General features: G+C 41.1%; 1 protein-coding gene across 1 annotated transcript in view; it reads right to left on the reverse strand.

Annotated features, from left to right (window-relative positions):
• Nucleotides 1-19,225, reverse strand: part of GPC3 (glypican 3) — a 463,174-nt gene that overhangs the window by 53,340 nt on the left and 390,609 nt on the right. The window contains exon 7 of the mRNA NM_001035463.2: nt 7,648-7,807. Within this exon, the coding sequence (NP_001030540.1) occupies nt 7,648-7,807 (160 nt within the window). The remainder of the gene's footprint in view (nt 1-7,647; nt 7,808-19,225) is intronic.

Consider the following 19,225-nt stretch of genomic DNA (forward strand, 5'->3'; position numbering starts at 1 on the left):
ATGTGTTTCATTCAATTCCTTATGAAGTGGGCAGATCAGGAAATATTTTATTATTTTTGCATATGAGGAATATGAGGCTCAGAGGAGTTGAGTGACTTTGTCCAACACTGGGAGGTAATAGAGCAGAACTGAGACTCAGTTTGTCTGACCCCATAGATGAAATGCCCTCCTTCCCGTGATATCTCAAGCTTCAGCAGCCTAAGGGTAGGAGAGTGTCCCGATCACCCATCAGATGGGACCTACCTCCCAGGGTAAATGACAGGGGGTCCACTTATGCTGAGATCTCATGGTTGAGGGACTGATATCCCAAGGAAGAAGGCTGAAGGGAGTCACTACAGGATCCTAGCTGAGAATTTCGGAAGTGCACTTAGTGGTTAGCAACCTTCAACATAAGTGCCAGAGATCTGACTGCTGGCTTTCCAAGGAGTGCAAAGGAAGTGAGATCAGGTTATTCAAACTGTAGAATACATTGTGGGAACACTGCCATAATCTATTCCTGGACTTGTTACCAGCAGGGCAGTAGAAATCCGCATATATTTTGAGCTCTGAACAGGACTTGATCACTTCCCCATTAAAAATATCCGAGGACATTTCATTCTCCTACAAACCCTGTACTCATTCTTCAGCAGGCAATATGATTTGTTCTAAAGTGTGAAAATTTTGCAGATGTTACCCATGATCAAAGGCCCATTTTAGAGTTCCTCCATTAATTTTACCCTTTTCACCAAGTCAATGACTTACACGTGACTACCAGCCCACATTTATGAGGGTTTGATTTGACAGTTCAGAAGAACAGTTTAAGCCACTGAAGCATCCTTCCCTTATTCTATGTGCACAAGCGTGTTAGGAATCGGAGTATAAGGCTACATCCACTTAAAAAACAAAAAAGAATGAAAATCATTGGCTTAAAAATATTTTCTAATCTCTGTTTTTAGCAAGAGGAGAGTCATTGTTCTTTTGCTTCCAGATTGTAAAGTAACTGTAGGGAGGGACTATGAGGTGCAGAGACTCATGGGGCTCACAGCTTCTCTCCAGAACTGCTGGGAAGGGGTGACTGGAAGGGGTGGGGAAGCAGCCAGCTTCTGTCCCTCCCAACAGCTGGGGAAGACAGAGAGGAATGGCAGAAGGGACCTACTGAGACTTGGATTCACCTTCCCTTCCAGTCAGGGAACAAGTGTCAAGTTTTCTTTTTTCAGTCCTCACACTGACATGAAGAGACTGCATGTTTCTTGAGGGCAAATATCTCCACAAGAAACACTGGCTGAGTATGGCAGGAGACTGCCCTTTGGCTCTAGGGCTGGTTCAAGTCCTAGGCCCGAGGTATGTTCCATGGACTGTTCTCCTCACGCTGCCACCAAGCAGCTGAAGCCCCTCTGCCTCCCAGGGAGCCACAAGGAATGTTCCTATATTCTATGGTCTGTTTCTGCTTTCCTCATCCAAAGAAATCAGCTTTTGCAGTATCCATTCTTTGGCCCAGCTTGAGACAAGAGCCTCTTTGTTTTCTGACTCGCTGTTACAAAGATGTTAGGCTCGCCAGCATGCTTTGGCTGTACCCACAGAACAGCACAAGCTGGAGCAAGAAGAGGTCCAGGAGACACAGGGGTGAGGGAGTGCTAACACAGATGTCTCTGAGACAGGTACTTCTTGCTGGGAGGTTTTCTGTGAGCATAAATTTCAATTGTGTTTCCAACAGCAGGTATGCACATGTGCACACCTACGTATGTGTGTGTGTGTGTACATGTGTGCGCATGGGCATGTGTGTGTGTTTTCTCTGTGGGTGAGACTTGGCGGACAGGAAGCAGATGCTTAAGATGCTTAGTCATCATGTCTTGGCCAGGGACACATGGCCAGAGCTTGCAAAGCTTCTCAGGGCTCAGCCCCAGCCAAAGCTCTGCGAGTTGCCAGCTACCCAAACAGCTTACAATAAGAGCTTTGACAAGGCCAAAAACTAGGAACAATGCTGATGGCAACCTGGCAACAAAACAGTCATCTTATTGCACCAGGTCCATCATGGATGATCTATCTTTGGAAGGGAGTCTGAACATGGGTGTTCAATGCGAGTGCTTTATAACTCATGCGTTAAATTCAATCTTTTCAGAAAATACATGCTGAACTAGGGTTGCTGAGAAAGCCAAAGAGCTTCCAGAGACTTTGGAATAATAATAACAGTCCTCTGGTTGTTATAAATATTTGTAGAGCTTCATAGGTTACAAAGCACTTTCACGCTTATTATCACCTTTGATTTTCACAACCACCCATTGAGGTAGGCAAGTATGATTATCCCCATTTTATAGCTAGAGAAACTGAGGCTCAGAGCAGCTACATAACTTGCTCAAGGTCCCACTGTAGTAAATATGCTAGGACTAGAACCGAAGTATCCTAACCTATCACAGAGATGATGGGCCTTGGGCCTCTCTCATATTCCTTAGAGTACTTAGCTCAATGCAGGGACAGGTTAGTGGCTTCTGGGATGCTTCAAGTATTAAGCCTAAATGCCACAAGAGTTCAATTAGAAAGTGGTAACGACTAAACAAATCACCTAGGAATTGTGTTAATATGACCTCCTGATTCAGTAGGTCTTGAGGTGGGGCCTAAGATCCTGCATTTCTAACAAGCTCCCAGCTGATACAGATACTGTTGCTCCATGGACCCCACTTGGAGTAACATGGGGTAAGGGGAGATTGCAGAATGTCACTTACCTGGCTTTAGTTGCCATTTATGGGTCTTAAATAAACCAAAAAATAAGGCGATTAATTCTGATCTACATTTGCAGGCTCTTGGAGTTCCCATAGGTCAGTAGCAACAGCAACACACCAGGTGCTTTAACAGTAGGCAACATTTTTGGAGTGTTTACTAGGTCCAGACCCTGTGCCAAGTGCTTTGCATGGATTATTTTATTTAATGGCCACAACACTATGAAACAGGCTGAGAAAAGAGGTAACCCTCCAAAAGGAAAACATTTTAGCCTTGTTTTGAGAAGTGAAAGGAATAGGTCAGCTGTAACCGTGGGTAAGAAGACATCGTTTAGTGGTCATCTCAGCAGCAATTAAATCCAACAATCGGAAAGAAGGGTCAGACTCCAAATTCAGGAAGAAGAATTATAGGAAAAAAGAGAGCACTTGGGAAACTTTAGGATGAAGACTTTTAAAAGTGAATATAGCTCAGAAGGCCTGGTTACTGCTCAGAACTTCTTATGAGCATCCTGGCCTACAAGTGTGCCGAGGGCCAGGCGTGGGCAGCCCTTGGTAAGAAGCCTGGCTTGTCTGACTGGGACAGTCAAAGGAGCTAGTATAGAGAAAATAAGATCTGTTTTAATGTGTAAATAGCTCAGGAGAAGAACAAAACACAGGGAATCTGCATGAAGAAGGTGTCCCTGAAAGACTCCGGTAAGCATGTTGCCAGGGACTAAAGCCAACATCATCACAGACTGTTGGCACTAGCATGGCCAGCGAGAGATGCCTGGGCATTCTCTTCATTTTACAAATGGAGAAACTGACTTCTCAAAAGAGGCAGAAGCTTGTCCCGGGACACATGGGAGTTGGAAGCAAAGCCAAGAATAGAAGCTCCGTGTCCTGCACTTCCTCCAGTGCATCAAAAGCTGGGAATAAGTGAGCCAGGGAGAGCAGCCAGTAGGACTGCTTGCTGGTCAGAGTGCAAAAGAACTGTTCGGGGACAGAAGGGAGACAGGAGAGAGTCTGAACATACTCTGAGCCTTGTTTTTTATTTTCAAGTTGTCTTTTAAAGGAAGGAATTTGGAAGCTCTAAAAGAGACAGAGGTGACCGCACACAGTGTTCCAAGTCTAGCTGACCAAGTGGATGTTGATGTATCACCAGGGTCAGATGGCATCTACCCAGATTTGGGGTAAAACTGTGTAATAGCTGACCAAAGTGTATAGCTTGTTATTCCTAATAGCTATTGTGCCACGAGCCTGGCAGATTGCCAGTGAGTCTCCTCTTCATGAGAAGCATTTCAAAGGGGACTCAAGGAACTCCAGGCAGGTAGGCTCACTGAACATGTTTAGGCAAGTGTACCCTATTGGGAGTAAAGCATCATTTTTTCTGTACATTAAATTAACCACCATTTGTGTAGCATTTTACAGTTGACAAAGCACTTAGGGTTAATCATGCCTAACTAATTGACTAGAATTCTTTGAGAGGATAAATGTGCATTTGGACAAAGGAAAACCAGTAGATGTAATCTATTTATATTTTGAAAAGGCCCTTGACAAGGTCCCACACCAAACACTCTTTAAAAAAGTTAAGTCACCATGGAATTGGGGAATTGCACTTTGAAATGGATAGGGAAGTGGCTTCTGGGCAGGAGAGCAAGAGGAGGGATAAACAGGGACTTCTGGAGAAACACGAACAGTGGTGTGTACTAAGGATCAGCATGGGGACCAGTTACTAGTTTGCTGAGTCATCTAAGCAGCCTTTAGCTGACCACAAGCTTTTCGGGGGGAGCAAAATGCAAAGCAGATTTGTCCAATAAATGGCCTCTGAAAGCTGACTGCCTGACTCTGAATCGTGACTCTGACCTTAGCCACTGCATGACCTTAAGCAAATTACCCTACCTCTTCCAGCATCAGTTTTCTCATCTGTAAAGTGGGAATAATAATAGTGGTGTTGTGAAAATGACATGAGGCAATGTGTGTGAATTTCTGGCACAGCACTTGCAGCATGCTAAGTGTCCAATAAACAAAACCTTCTATGAGTTTTACTTATTATGTGTACTCAACATTCTTTCTGTAGGATGCCAGGCTCTGAGTGACCATGTTATGCCTTAGGAATGGAACTTGGGAGACAGTGCAGACTATTTCTTGAATGAATTGGCAGAATTTGTTTTAGTAATTCAGAGGGCAGAGATAAGTATGCAATGAGATGGTTGTGAAAGATTTCATTGAAGGAAACAAACAATTACAGAGCATCCAGTATGTTGCAGATACTGGGACAGATGCTTCACAAACTTTTTCCCTTGGTTTGATCCTGAACTAGTTGCTTAATGATGGATGGATCAAATGGAGCCCCTTTTGATGGATAAGGGGATGGAGATTTAGCTAGGAGGCTAAGAACTGACCCAGGTCCTGCTAGCTCATAAGGAATAGAGCCAGAATTCAAATACAAGTTTACTCGACCCCTAAAAATATTTTCACTGCATAATACTTGAAATGCATTTTTAGGGATGGGTATAATTCAATAGAAAATAAAAGGGTATGTACATAGAAATAAATGTGGGGAACATTTGAAGACAGGAATAAGAACAGTATGTCAATTCATGCTCCTGGGGGATGAGTATGGTTTGTTCTTTCCGAAGTGTAGGGTTGCTGTGGGGCTAGTGGTGGGAAGTGACACTGGAAGGATACTTTAGGCTAGACCAGAAAGCCCTCAGAACTCTGCTAAGGAGTCTGAGCATAACCCTCTAGGCAATGGGGACAGGATGAAAGGAGCTGAGCTAGGAAGAGGTAGGAGACGCTTTAGAAAGATTAACCTGGCAGCTGTACAAGGTGAATTTGGTGGAATCTTCTGCCTGGGTCTCTGATTCTTTGTTCTCTAATCTGTTAGCCTAAGGCTCTCAATACTCCTGGCTTATCCTAGAAGCCTGGAGACCACTTACAATGAGATATTACCATAGGCAGGGGTGGGGGATGTGAGGAAAGGAGGATAGAAAGGAAACCGTGAGAGAAGCAGGAAAAAAATTATAAATCATCTACAGAGATTTGGTGCCCAACTATATATGAAAGGCAAGGGAGACGAGTCAAAGATGACTTCAGTTTTAAGCCTCAGAGACTGGGATAATGGTAGCGGCATTAGAAAAATAATGATATTAAGGGAGGAACCAGTTTGAGATGGTCCATTGTTAAGTTTGATTTATGATACATAGACTTAGGGGTAATGGTGGGAAAGTCAGGAAGAAAGCTAGTAAGTAGCTGGAGATCTGGGAAGGTAGCTCAGGAGACCAGTGAAGACTGGAGGTAATGATTTTATGAGTTATCCCCACAGTGGTATAATACTTAAAGAATGATCACGGCAGCATTAACCACACAGCCAAGAGGTAGAAACAGCCTAAATGTCCACTGATGGCTAAAGGAATAAAGTAATCATGGACAGGCATACAGTGGAACATTATTTAGCCTTAAGAAGAGGGAAATCATGTAGTCATACACTACAATGTGGATGAAACTTGAGGACATCATGCTGGGTGAAATAAACCAGTCACAGAAGGGCTATGTGACTCCGCTTCTATGAGGGAGTGAAGTAGCCAAACTCATAGATGCAGAAAGTCAAATGCTGGTGCCAGGGACTGAGGGAGGGGGAAAGGGAAGTTAGTGTTTAATGGGGACAGATTTTCAATCATACAAATGAAGAAGTCTAGAGATGTGCTGTACAATCTAATAATTATTATTAATAACAATACTGTACACTTAAAAGTTTGTTATGAGGGACTTCCCTGATGGTCCAGTGGCTAAGACTGTGCTCCCAAGGCAGGGGGCCCAGGTTCCAACCCTGGTCAGGGAACTAGATCCTATCCCACAACAAAGGGTTCACATGCTGCAACTCAAGATCCTACACGCCACAATGAAGATCAAAATTCTTATGCGTGGCAATTAAAGACTTGGTACAGTCAAAAAAAAGAAATGATTTTAAAAAGTTTGTTAAGAGGGTAGATTTCATGTTAGATTTTTTTTGCCAGAATAAAAAAAAAAAAAAGAACTTACAGAAATCATTTTAAAAAATGAAATAGCCAAAGTAGATAAGATACGTATTTTCTCTGGAGAAGTGAGAAAACATAGAAGCTTAAGAAGAGATTCAGTTTCAGGACAGCATTAGAAAGAAATAGGGAAGGAAAGAGGCTGCAACAGAAAGAGGAGCTTGTAGGGTCTCAGAGGCCACAGGCAATAGGATTTCAAGGAGAAGGCTGTGCATTGCAGAAGAACAGACACCAGAAGTCTTAAGACCCAAGTTGGATTTCTAGCTCTTTCATTTAGATGAATCTCATTTCTTCTCTGAGCCCCAATTGTCTTGTAGTCATACACTACTTTATCTCTCTGTATAAATGGAAACAAGAATGCCTATCCATACGAAAGCATTTTGAACATTGGGCGAACAGATACAAATGTAGCTTGTGAAGAAATATTTTTTGTTATGGCTGTTTGCCTTCTTGGCAGCATCAGCTCTCTATTTTTCTTCTCCTTGTTTTCAGGTAGCTGTACAGTTATGTAGCATAGCCTATCAGTGTTAAACTACTACTGGAAAAAAACCAATATGCCATTCTCAGAGGGGAAGGTCACCTAATATCTTTTCTTTGAAAGTTACCCCATCATTGGTTTTTCACTAGGCTCTCAAGATTGCATTTCTTTTAGCACCTCTTTTTATAACTGAGAAGAACCAAGGAAATTTCCAGTAAGAAACAAAGCCAACTGATTTAGGTCAGTTCATTTTAGACAATGAAAAACAGGAAGTTACCCTTTTAGGTCCAGAGAAGTTTTAAAAAGCTACCTGAAAACTTCATTTTTCTCAAGTGTCACCTTTCCTTGATGGCATTGTGTGTTACAGAGATTTTAGGGAAGTTAGAAAGAGCAGATTCAATTGGTATTTAATTCCCAAGCATCACCACTTTAGCTCAGATTTGAACCAGCACTAATCACTTACCCGCAAGGAAGCGGAGCTGGTTCTTCACTTTCATCATTCCATCACCAGAGCCTCCGATGCACTCATCTTCATCATCGCCACAGTCTCCACTTTCAAGCCCTTCCTCATCAAGGTTTTTATCCAGAACTCTGCCTTTGGGTACAGACATGGTCCTCAGGAGCTGAAAGAAAACAACCAGGATTGCAGCAACTTTTTATATTTCTCAGGTAGGTCTAAGACAGTGTGTTTTTAACGGGAAGCATTTTAAAATGTGAAAAAGAGCTACACAGAAAGTTTTAAAAATCATTTTCAAACTTTACATAGACATACATTGCTTATACTCTTTAGAGCTGCATACTTCTGGACCTTTCCATAGCATTTGACATGATTCTCCACTCTTCCACTCTACTTCCACCATCAGTAGCCAGAATGAGTATTGTATCAGAACTTTCCCATGTCTTCAGCCTCCGTGGGAGGAGAAGTCACTGATGAGGAACTAAGTCATGATAGGCAAAGCATATTTATAGGCTGAGAGAACACCAAGTTCAGAAAAGATGCCTGTGAAAGCCCACTAGATCTATATTTACATTCACCTAATTAAATCAGCAAATGCATCCCACCACATGAAGAAAATGGCAGTGACATTTTATACACATTTAGATGAATACTTATAATTAATTGTTTCATACTATGCCCTGACCACTTGAAAAACTTTAAAAAATATCTCCATCTTCTACAGTTTCCATAAGATGCTTTGAGATTCATTCTGCTTTATTGTAGATCATATACCTAATAAGAGGCATGCCTGTTTTGCTCTGCAGTATCTGGCCTTTCAGTCACACAGTCGATGCCTTTTTAATTTTAGGGTGACTTCCACTCCCAAAAGTCTCACCACAGACTCAGAAGCCCAGCTCACAGCATGAGTGGTCTTCTGAGGGCAATTTTACTTTTCCTCACCCTCTCTCTCCAAGGCTGTATTCCAATACCCTCTGTTCCTACTGTAGCTTCTGCCCCACCATCCATGTTTAGTCCTAAATATCAGTCCACCTCCTATTTTTAAATAGTGGACAACAAAAGATGTGGATATGCAGAAAGTGAGACTTTCGCAACTGCAGAACAAGTATCCAAGAAAAGAAACGCTGCATATTTACACAGGCACATTTTGGTTTCCGTGGCTTTCACTGTCTGTGTTCACTGTCCCTGCAAAATATACTTTTCTGCTCTCCACCTGTGATTTAGCTGTTACGCCATGATCTACTTGGAACAAGCTATATACCATAGAGAAATGTGACTCTGCAGGTTTGTTTCCCTTTCTAAGCAAAGAAAGAAAAATCCACAATAAAAAGCTGGCTCTTTCCTGGGCAACAGCCTCTAATGGTATCAGTGAAGCCAACCCCTCTATCATCTACTCCAGCACCATCTCCACCATCAAACTCTAAACACATTTCCTTCTCTACCCTTTCCCCCATCCTACACATCTAAACGTATAATACAGACACAAAGGCTGGGATAAGCCAGACCAGCAGTTCTCTAACATTTAGATTTCAGGACCCCTTTATACTCTTATTGGGAATATCATGGAACTTTTGATTATACAGTTGTATCTATCAACATTACCATCTCAGAAATTACAACTGAGAAATTAAAAGGAATATTTAAAAACATAACAAATAAAAATCCCATAACATGTTAACATAAATAGCATTTTTAATGAAAAAGAAATATATTTTCCCCTGACATAAACCCATTAGAAGGAAGGCTGGCATAGTTTGACATTTTTGCAAGTATCTTTAATATCTAGCTTCATATGATACCTGGATTAACGTATCTACTTCTCCCTTCAATCTGTTGTTATATGTTGTTTCAGTTGAAACATTTGCAGAAAATCCAGCCTCTCACAGGTATGTAATGGGAAAAGACAGAAGTATTTTATTAAGAGTAGCCTTTTCAGATAATTCTGGATATTTTTCATTGAAACTACATAAAAACTCAACAAGTGAAAAAGCTTACTTGCAATGTTGAATATGAAACCATATAAGTAAACTTTCCATGTTATGTTACATTAAAATCCATTAGTATGTTTTGAATTTTGAATGGGCCTTTTACCCATTTTGTCTCATCATGCACAGATTCATCTGGAAAATATTGGTTCACTGAGCTCTGCAGGTCTCCCAAATGTTGACACCTTTCATTATATGATATTTTAAAAATCACATTCATTAACATCACCTCCAATCTCATTTAAAAAGTCTCTGAAGCATTGGGAAGCTCTCAGGGTCATGGTGGTAGATACAAGTTTTCCAAAATTTTAATTTACTCTTTAAAGTTTGAATTTTATCCTTGGCAACAAACACTGTCAGTATTTCCTTTAACTGTCAGGCTCTCTTTGTTCCTTTCAAATAAAATGTCTAACAAATACTCAAGCCTGCATAACCATAGTTTGTCAGTCAGTAAAACAGGCTAATTTAGCTCATGGCTTAAATAATCTCACAAATGCTTTTCCTTCAGACACATATCAACTGAGTTTGTAGCATAAGTACCTTACACGTAAGTCAAATGTCATAACACAGAATGTATTTTTTAAAGTACACTCAATTGTTAAGGTTTAATATATTAATCATTTGTACTGCTTTAGCAATGATATTCTTAAGTGGAGTGCCTTTTATTTTCCTGCAAGTGTAATGATTTCGAGTACAATTTGGTGTCACTGCCTTGATTCATACTGCGGTACTGACAGTTGTTCTCACTATTGCTTCTGTACCATCAGTGCAAATATCAGCACAGTGAAAAGGCAAATAACATTTAGTATTGTTGTGCAAGTCATTTTGACTGTGTGGGTCCTTGGGTTTCATGGACTACCAGGGTTCATTAACTATTTAACTACTACTACCTAGACGATGTCATTTCAGTTTGACCAAACCACCCTAATTTCTTCCATTACCATTATGAAATGTACGGGAAAACTGCTTTTGACATACACGTTTTAAGGCCAATTTTGAAAAATACATCTTTCATGTATGTCACAGATTACCTGAATTAGAACTGTTCACATAAGGGGAATCTGTGGTTAGATACAGCCTTGTGGACTTGCTATTTCTCAAGCACATCTCACATCTGTGCCTTTTATTAATCCCTTCAGCAAACATTAATTGAGCACCTAATGTGAGTTGTTTTCATTTCCGTCGACTGAAAGCACTCCATCCTTTCAAGCCAAGTTCAAATGTCACTTCCTTAATAAAGCCTTCTTGGCCACCACAGATGCTCATTATAATTCTCCCTTTCCCTCTTCCAGCACTGCTCCCTGTATCTGTACCTCCCAAACAGCACTTTATGAATGCAACCTGGTATTATTTATTGTACATGTGGCTTCACTCCACCAGCAGACAGTGAATGCCTTATTTATCTTTGAACCCCATACCATTGAAGGCAGTGTCTGGCACATAGTTGTCGTTGAGTCACTAAGTTGTAGCCAACTCTTTTGTGACCCCATGGACTGTAGCTTTCCAGGCTTCTCTGTCCATGGGATTCTCCAGGCAAGAATACTGGAATGGGTTGCCATTTCCTCCTCCAGGGGATTTTCCTGACCCAGGGATCGAACCCTCATCTTCTGCATTGGCAGGCGGGCTCTTTACCACTGAGCTACCAGGGAAGCCCCTGGCACATGATAGGCACTCAATAGCACTGAACTGAAGCAAAAGGAAGTGGCGTGGCATATTTAATTCTCTAAGAGCTACTTCCACAACCTCATAAAAAAAGAGAAAGCCAAAGCACAGATGAATTATAGAAAAACTTGTAAATGAATAGCTAAAGGCTTTTGGATGACCCTGGCTGAGATCTGTAGCTAATCTTTGAGAGGCTGTTTTCCAACCTCGTGTACAATGCCTCCAGTATTCTCTGGTATTTCAGTTTTTTTTTTTAAAGTGCAATTAAAAAAAAAACTTTAAAACTTTGCCAGTGAAATTACTTCTTTAGTTCTTAAATTACTCCCACTTGGGTGACAACTTCAGCATTGAAGAAGGGTTATAGCACACTTTCCAACCATATTACATACACGTTGCTGATGAGCCTAACCCTCACACATTAACAAAACCAATCCAAACCTAGAAAGCTAATGTTAATGCAAAAGTCTTAAAAGACTCTGAAGCGCCAGAGTGTTGAAAGAAGGGTAATGTGTCAGAGATGAGGAGCTGCCAGTGAGGACTGTGGATTTAGTACAGCCTGGAATTTGGCATAGAAATCAAATCAGCTAATTACAATTCACAATATTGACCTTTTTGTTCCCTCTGTCACTCTTTACAATGTCTTCCAGACTGAATGCTCACTTTATGAAAGGAAAGTTATGAGGACCTTGTACAGTTAACTTTAGGTGCCTAATGCTTTTGATTAACTGTTTGCCATTTTCAAAGGACAATATCCTATTAGCTTTTTAAAAGCCAGGGCTCAGAATAATGATTAGTAATGTAAACGATCTTATTAAAACACTGGTCTGATGATTTTGCTCCACGACCCCACTGAAACATTCGCGAAACCTGACATTTCTGCCTTGCATCATTTGGCCGGCCCTAGCGAGAAGTACACGAGACCTTTCCACTGCGCAGCTTTTTCCATTTTCTACCCTCCTTGCTACTCTGTTGACTCACATGAAACTTTCACAGTTGCTTAAATATACAATCAGTTTTTATTTTATGATGTCATATTTTCATTATGTAAGTATTAAAATAGAAAGATGAAAGAAAGGGATATAAGGGAGAAATTCCAATTTCCAAACTTTAAGAACCAGTGTTTGGTTTTCGAGGGTAGGGTTTGTTTCTAATGGCTGTATTTTTACACAGTTGAACTTGCATTTTAGAATTTAGAGTGACTCGGGTTAGAATCCTGGCTTTCCCCCTTATTAACTTCTTTTCTTCCACTACTAACTTTGCTGCTTAATCTCCCTAAACCACAATGTCCTCATCTGTAAAATGAGGGAAATGCCTGTCTTCTAGATTTGTTGTAATGAATAAATGTGATCAATGTAATACTTCAAATGTGTTTAAAACACCTACACAGTGCCCTCCAGGGATCTACCAAAATCTACCTAACCATTTTCCTAATTTTGAAAATATTACATTACTTCTAGATCTTTTGCGCCTATAAATAAAGATGGATCATCAGGAGTATTCAATAGTTCTTTCCATATTTTGGATTATTTCCTTAGTTTCCCATTAGTAGGATTACTGGGTCAAATGGTGTGTACATTTTTATGTACCGTGAGAGTGAGTCTTCAATTTCCATCTGAATCACCTAGGATGTTTGTTAAAAACTCCAGCTTCCAGGCCCCACCCACAGAGCTTTTAATTGAATAGGTCTGGGGTGGAGCACAGCCCCATCCTGCCCTGTCCCCACCTTCCTGTGAGTGAACCACAGACCACACTTTAAGAAGGGCTACTCTAGTGATAGATAGACTGCCTGATGAACTATGGAAGGAGGTTTGTGACATTGTACAGGAGACAGGGATCAAGACCATCCCCATGGAAAAGAAATGCAAAAAAGCAAAATGGCTGTCTGGGGAGGCCTTACAAATAGCTGTGAAAAGAAGAGAAGTGAAAGGCAAAGGAGAAAAGGAAAGATATAAGCATCTGAATGCAGAGTTCCAAAGAATAGCAAGAAGAGACAAGAAAGTCTTCTTCAGCGATCAATGCAAAGAAATAGAGGAAAACAACAGAATGGGAAAGACTAGAGATCTCTTCAAGAAAATCAGAGATACCAAGGGAACATTTCATGCAAAGATGGGCTCTATAAAGCACAGAAATGGTATGGACCTAAGAGAAGCAGAAGATATTAAGAAGAGGTGGCAAGAATACACAGAAGAACAGTACAAAAAAGATCTTCACAACCAAGATAATCACGATGGTGTGATCACTGACCTAGAGCCAGACATCCTGGAATGTGAAGTCAAGTGGGACTTAGAAAGCATCACTATGAACAAAGCTAGTGGAGGTGATGGATTTCCAGTTGAGCTATTTCAAATCCTGAAAGATGATGCTGTGAAAGTGCTGCACTCAATATGTCAGCAAATTTGGAAAACTCGGCAGTGGCCACAGGACTGGAAAAGGTCAGTTTTCATTCGAATCCCAAAGAAAGGCAATGCCAAAGAATGCTCAAACTACCGCACAATTGCACTCATCTCATACGCTAGTAAAGTAATGCTCAAAATTCTCCAAGCCAGGCTTCAGCAATACGTGAACCGTGAACTTCCTGATGTTCAGGCTGGTTTTAGAAAAGGCAGAGGAACCACAGATCAAATTGCCAACATCCGCTGGACCATGGAAAAAGCAGGAGAGTTCCAGAAAAACATCTATTTGTGGTTTACTGACTATACCAAAGCCTTTGACTGTGTGGATCACAATAAACTGTGGAAAATTCTGAAAGAGATGGGAATACCAGACCACCTGACCTGCCTACTGAGAAACCTATATGCAGGTCAGGAAGCAACAGTTAGAACTGGACATGGAACAACAGACTGGTTCCAAATAGGAAAAGGAGTATGTCAAGGCTGTATATTGTCACCCTGCTTATTTAACTTACATGCAGAGTACATCATGAGAAACACTGGGCTGGAGGAAGCACAACCTGGAATCAAGATTGCCAGGAGAAATATCAATAACCTCAGATATGCAGATGATACCACCCTTATGGCAGGAAGTGAAGAGGAACTCAAAAGCCTCTTGATGAAAGTGAAAGAGGAGAGTGAAAAAGTTGGCTTAAAGCTCAACATTCAGAAAACGAAGATCATGGCATCCGGTCCCACCACTTCATGGGAAATAGATGGGGAAACAGTGGAAACAGTGTCAGACTTTATTTTTCTGGGCTCCAAAATCACTGGAGATGGTAATTGCAGCCATGAAATTAAAAGATGCTTACTCCTTGGAAGGAAAGTTATGACCAACCTAGATAGTATATTGAAAAGCAAAGACATTACTTTGCCAACAAAGGTCCGTCTAGTCAAGGCTATGGTTTTTCCAATAGTCATGTATGGATGTGAAGAAAGCTGGGTGCTGAAGAATTGATGCTTTTGAACTGTGGTGTGGGAGAAGACTCTTGAGAGTCCCTTGGACTGGCAAGGAGATCCAACCAGTCCATTCTGAAGAAGATAAGCCCTGGGATTTCTTTGGAAGGAATGATGCTAAAGCTGAAACTCCAGTACTTTGGCCACCTCATGCGAATAGTTGACTCATTGGAAAAGACTCTGATGCTGGGAGGGATTGGGGGCAGGAGGAGAAGGGGACGACAGAGGATGAGATGGCTGGATGACATCACCAACTCGATGGACGTGAGTTTGAGTGAACTCCGGGAGTTGGTGATGGACAGGGAGGCCTGGCGTGCTGCGATTCACGGGGTCGCAAAGAGTTGGACACGACTGAGATGAACTAAACTGACTCTAGTGTTACTCCACCTCCCAGAAACCCAGTGAAACCATCTTTGGACAAGAGTCACCTCAGCTCCACAGGTGTCTGAATCCTTAATGCATGTTCTTCAAACCATTTTATTAAAAATCTGATGATTTCCTTTTTACTTAGGTATGGACACCATGACCTTTTGTCTTTGTAGTTACTGAAAATACTCTTGTGTAAAGTGAGTGACTTCAGGATTACAAAGGGAAATATTTAAGTTTCCTTGGAACAGGTATTCAGGGTTGTGTGATAAAAGGAAACAAGCCTCGAATAATTACTTAAGAAAATTAGAACCAAAGGATAAGAGCAAAAAAGGCTTTCTAGAGTACAGCAATTTCATGTTCTTAAAACCATAACCAAGATAACGAAAGAACACTGCAGCATGGGACAGTGTGATTTGGCCAAAGCTCTTTTCATGCTTGGTTGACAGGAGAACAAAGATCAAACGACGTACTTGTTGTTCTTAGCGGGATCAAATATGCTGAAATTAGAACAGAGGGGAAAAAAAAAAAAAAAGAACAGAGAGAGCAGCAATTCTCGATCTGCCTATATGGTATAAGTAATGTGCCTCTTGGAATTATCTTGATTGTAAAGATATGGACTTTATCAGCCACACACTTTGCTAGGACTTAACATATGTTCTTTCATGTAATCCTCAAATCCACACTATCAATTTGTATAAACAAGGAAGACTGCCATCCCCATTTCCCATGTCAAGGGAGGCTGGGAGAGGAGATAAGACTAGACCAAGCACTAAGTAAGTGATAGAGTCCTCATTAAAAATAGAGTCTTCTTCCAAGTCCTCAGGTCTTCAAAAAAAAACAAAACAAAAAAACCCCACAAAACCTATGCTCTCTTAGGTAAAGACATCAACTAATGGGGCCTTCATTCACATTTTTTGTCATCTTGACTTCTTTACCTAAGATAATTTCCAGTTCAATCTCATTTTCTCAGACACCATCCATGAACTATACCTTGATGGGAAAGTCTTCTGTTATTGGCTGGGAAAGCCGGTTGGGGGGACAGGGGCGGAGGGGGGAGATAATGACACCGGATGCCTCCTGCTTTTTTCCCAGCCTCGCATCTCCTGTGTCTTAAAGAACCAAACCATCGTATCATAAACACGTTTGTTTTGAAAAGCTTCAGACAGCTGGTTAGAATAGAATGAAGAATTCCATCACTGCTGCTACATGGCTAAGAGTTTTCTTGACTTCAAGCACTTTAGCATTTTAAAAATAAAGGATAAATAACAAAATATGGGGCTTGGTACATATTTTGAGGATTTAGCTAGGTTTGTCTCTTTTGGCCACTCACATACCTCTCTCTAGGCATTTTTCAAAATATCTGGAATCCAGGTTACCTTTTAAAGCTATTGAGCTGGGCTTACAAAACTGATTTTGAACTATTTGGGTGCTCAGCATTATACAACTTGCAAGGGATGCTTTGGGGGCTCGGCTTTCCATGTCCACAGCGATGTAAATACATGCTTGACTGTTTGTATTTGAGTAGCATAAGCTAATGGGAAACAAATGTAGTGGCTCCAATGAATCCCAGCTTTGGAGGAATGCCATTATTATTTATACGTTGTGCACATCCACGAGACCTAGGGCACGTGACCTCTGCTTTGCGTGCACAGTTTCTTTGAACTAATGCACCAAACCACAGCCACAACTAATTGGAAACAATTGCAACTCCACACGTTTGAGGAGAAGCCAGAACCAAAGTGCATAGGGCTAGAATGAATGGCTATATAGGCACTTCACACATTGGAGAGGCAATAAAGTATAGCCCTTAAGAGTGTGAGCTCTGGAATCTGACCAGCATGGATTTGAATCTCTACTCAGCATACTTACTATCTGTGTTACTTTGGGCAAGTCACTCAACCTCTTCGAGTTTCAGTTTCCATGCCCATAAAAGAGAGGACAATGCTATTTATTAACTTCACAGGATTGTTGAAGATGTAAATTCAATAGTACCTTTCACCTTTCATAGTCCCATGTATCTTCTTTCATAGAACTTTCCACAGTTTGTAATTATATAGTCCCCTGTTGCACCCCCACTAACAGAAGAAATAACCGTCTGTTTCGATTACCAGTGTGTAGGGCAGTGTTTGGTACAAAGTAAACGTTTACTAAATAGTCATTAAATGGATGAATGACTAAATAGAAGAATGGGTATAAAGTGCTTAGCACATTGCCTGGCGAGGCTCAAACGTGTTAACTCTGTTGCTGAGGTTGATGGTGATGGTCGTAAAGATGCAGAAAGGGAGGAAGAGGAGAAGCAGTAGCAGGCACAGGAGCCACCATGAAGAGCTTATTACAAATGCTTTGTGAAGCAAAACAAGTAACACTCCATGGCCAAATACTGAGGCACCAGGAGAGAGGGTGGGTGAAATGTTTTTAAGAGGCTGGGGAAAGCCTTCTGGATGCTCCCAGGAAGATAAGGGTCTGTACACTAGGGATGCACGCAGAGAGAGAAATGTGCAGTAACAGATAGCAGTGGGGCCTGTCAGAGGCTCTATACACTCCTGCCTGGGAATTGCTTCCACTTCTGCCTCTTACCCACAGCACATGCTTTCTCTACCACTTCTAGCTTCCCTGATTCTTACTTGATGTTTGCTAATGTAGAGTGGAAACGTGTGAAAATAAGTCCTCCCAATTCAGTAAGTACCTGGATAGTAAAACAAGCCAGGATGTAAGAGAAGCGAACTTGGGATGAAATTACAATTATTCCCATGGGGCTCCCTCCCAGTGGTAGAAAAGGTTCTCTGCAGTTTTAGGAAGCTGTCCACTGCCTTAAAATAAAAATATCTACAATAATATTACTAATAGCTTAGAACTGTAGAGTTTTATACTTTTCTAAGAGGAGGCAAAGCACGGTGGTTAAAAAGCTCACTCTAGACAAAGAAAACTTGTATTCAAATCTAGACTTTATCATTTACTAGCTTTGTTACTATAAGCAAGTTATTCTTTTACCTCTCTGAGTCTTATATTTCTTATCTATAAAATGTGTTTCATAATACCTATTCCTATCTCCCACATTGCATTATCATGGGGATAAAATGAGGTAATCCATGTAAAGCACTAATCTTAGTATCTGGCACATAGTAAGTAGTTACACAATAGTGTATTAAATTTTATATTAAAATAATACATTTATAAGATCTGAATCTCTGAAGAGGATGAATTCTGAACTTTTGGTTCCAGTTAACATTCAGCTATGGCCTGGCTAAGACTTGTTCTGTGGGACATGTGTTGTTTAGTTGCTCAGTCATGTCCGACTCTTTGCAATCCTATGGACTGTAGCCCACCAGGCTCCCCTGTCCATGGGATTGTCTAGGCAAGAATACTGGAATGGGTTGCCAATCCCTTCTCCAGGGGATCTTCCCAACCCAGGGATCGAAGCCATGTCTACTGCATTGGCAGGCAGATTCTTTACTACTGGGAAGCCTATAAGCTCTCAATAAATCTTAGTTATTGTGTCATTACTATCAGCATTTCATTATTTTTATAATTAAAGGTATTTCTATTTTCTCAGTGGATCCATCTTGCACCCCTGTAAGGCAGCAGGGCAAGTATTATTAGGTTCATTTTTATAAATAAAGAACTTGGAGCTGAGGGAGATATGAGGCAATGTACTCATTTTTACCTTGAAAAAGTTCAAGTGTAGGTACTTTAAAGTGGTTAGGATTTGGAACGGGGCCAGGGAGGAAGGCTTTTGTATTCCAGCATTAAATTGGAAAGGGTATGGCCCTGGGACGAGCACCGTTCCTGACACATAACAGGTGCTTAGGAAATGCTTGGTGATCGAAAGAATAAATGAACCAAAGGGCTAACAAAATAAACAAGCAATTTATTCACCGAATTTTGGTTCTCTCAATCTCCCTCTCTTCAACCCTGGTCTGATAAGCCATTGCTATTGCTTTTGTATGGTTTTAGCTGATTCCTGCCAGGGAGCCCTGGATATATTGAGGCTAGACAGATGTACAGATACACGGAGTGACTGACTGCCAGCAGGTCCTTTACTCCCCGTGGCTGAGGGAGCCCCTTCCTCTGATAAAGTGGGATAAATTGAAAGAGGAAGGCAGGAAATTAATCTTTTTAAGCAAATGAACCAACTAATTCAAAGGATGTAGCCAAAACCAACCAAAGCACTAAGGGGCTGAA

Source organism: Bos taurus, chromosome X, assembly GCF_002263795.3.
Source record: "Bos taurus isolate L1 Dominette 01449 registration number 42190680 breed Hereford chromosome X, ARS-UCD2.0, whole genome shotgun sequence".
Lineage (NCBI taxonomy): Eukaryota > Metazoa > Chordata > Mammalia > Artiodactyla > Bovidae > Bos > Bos taurus.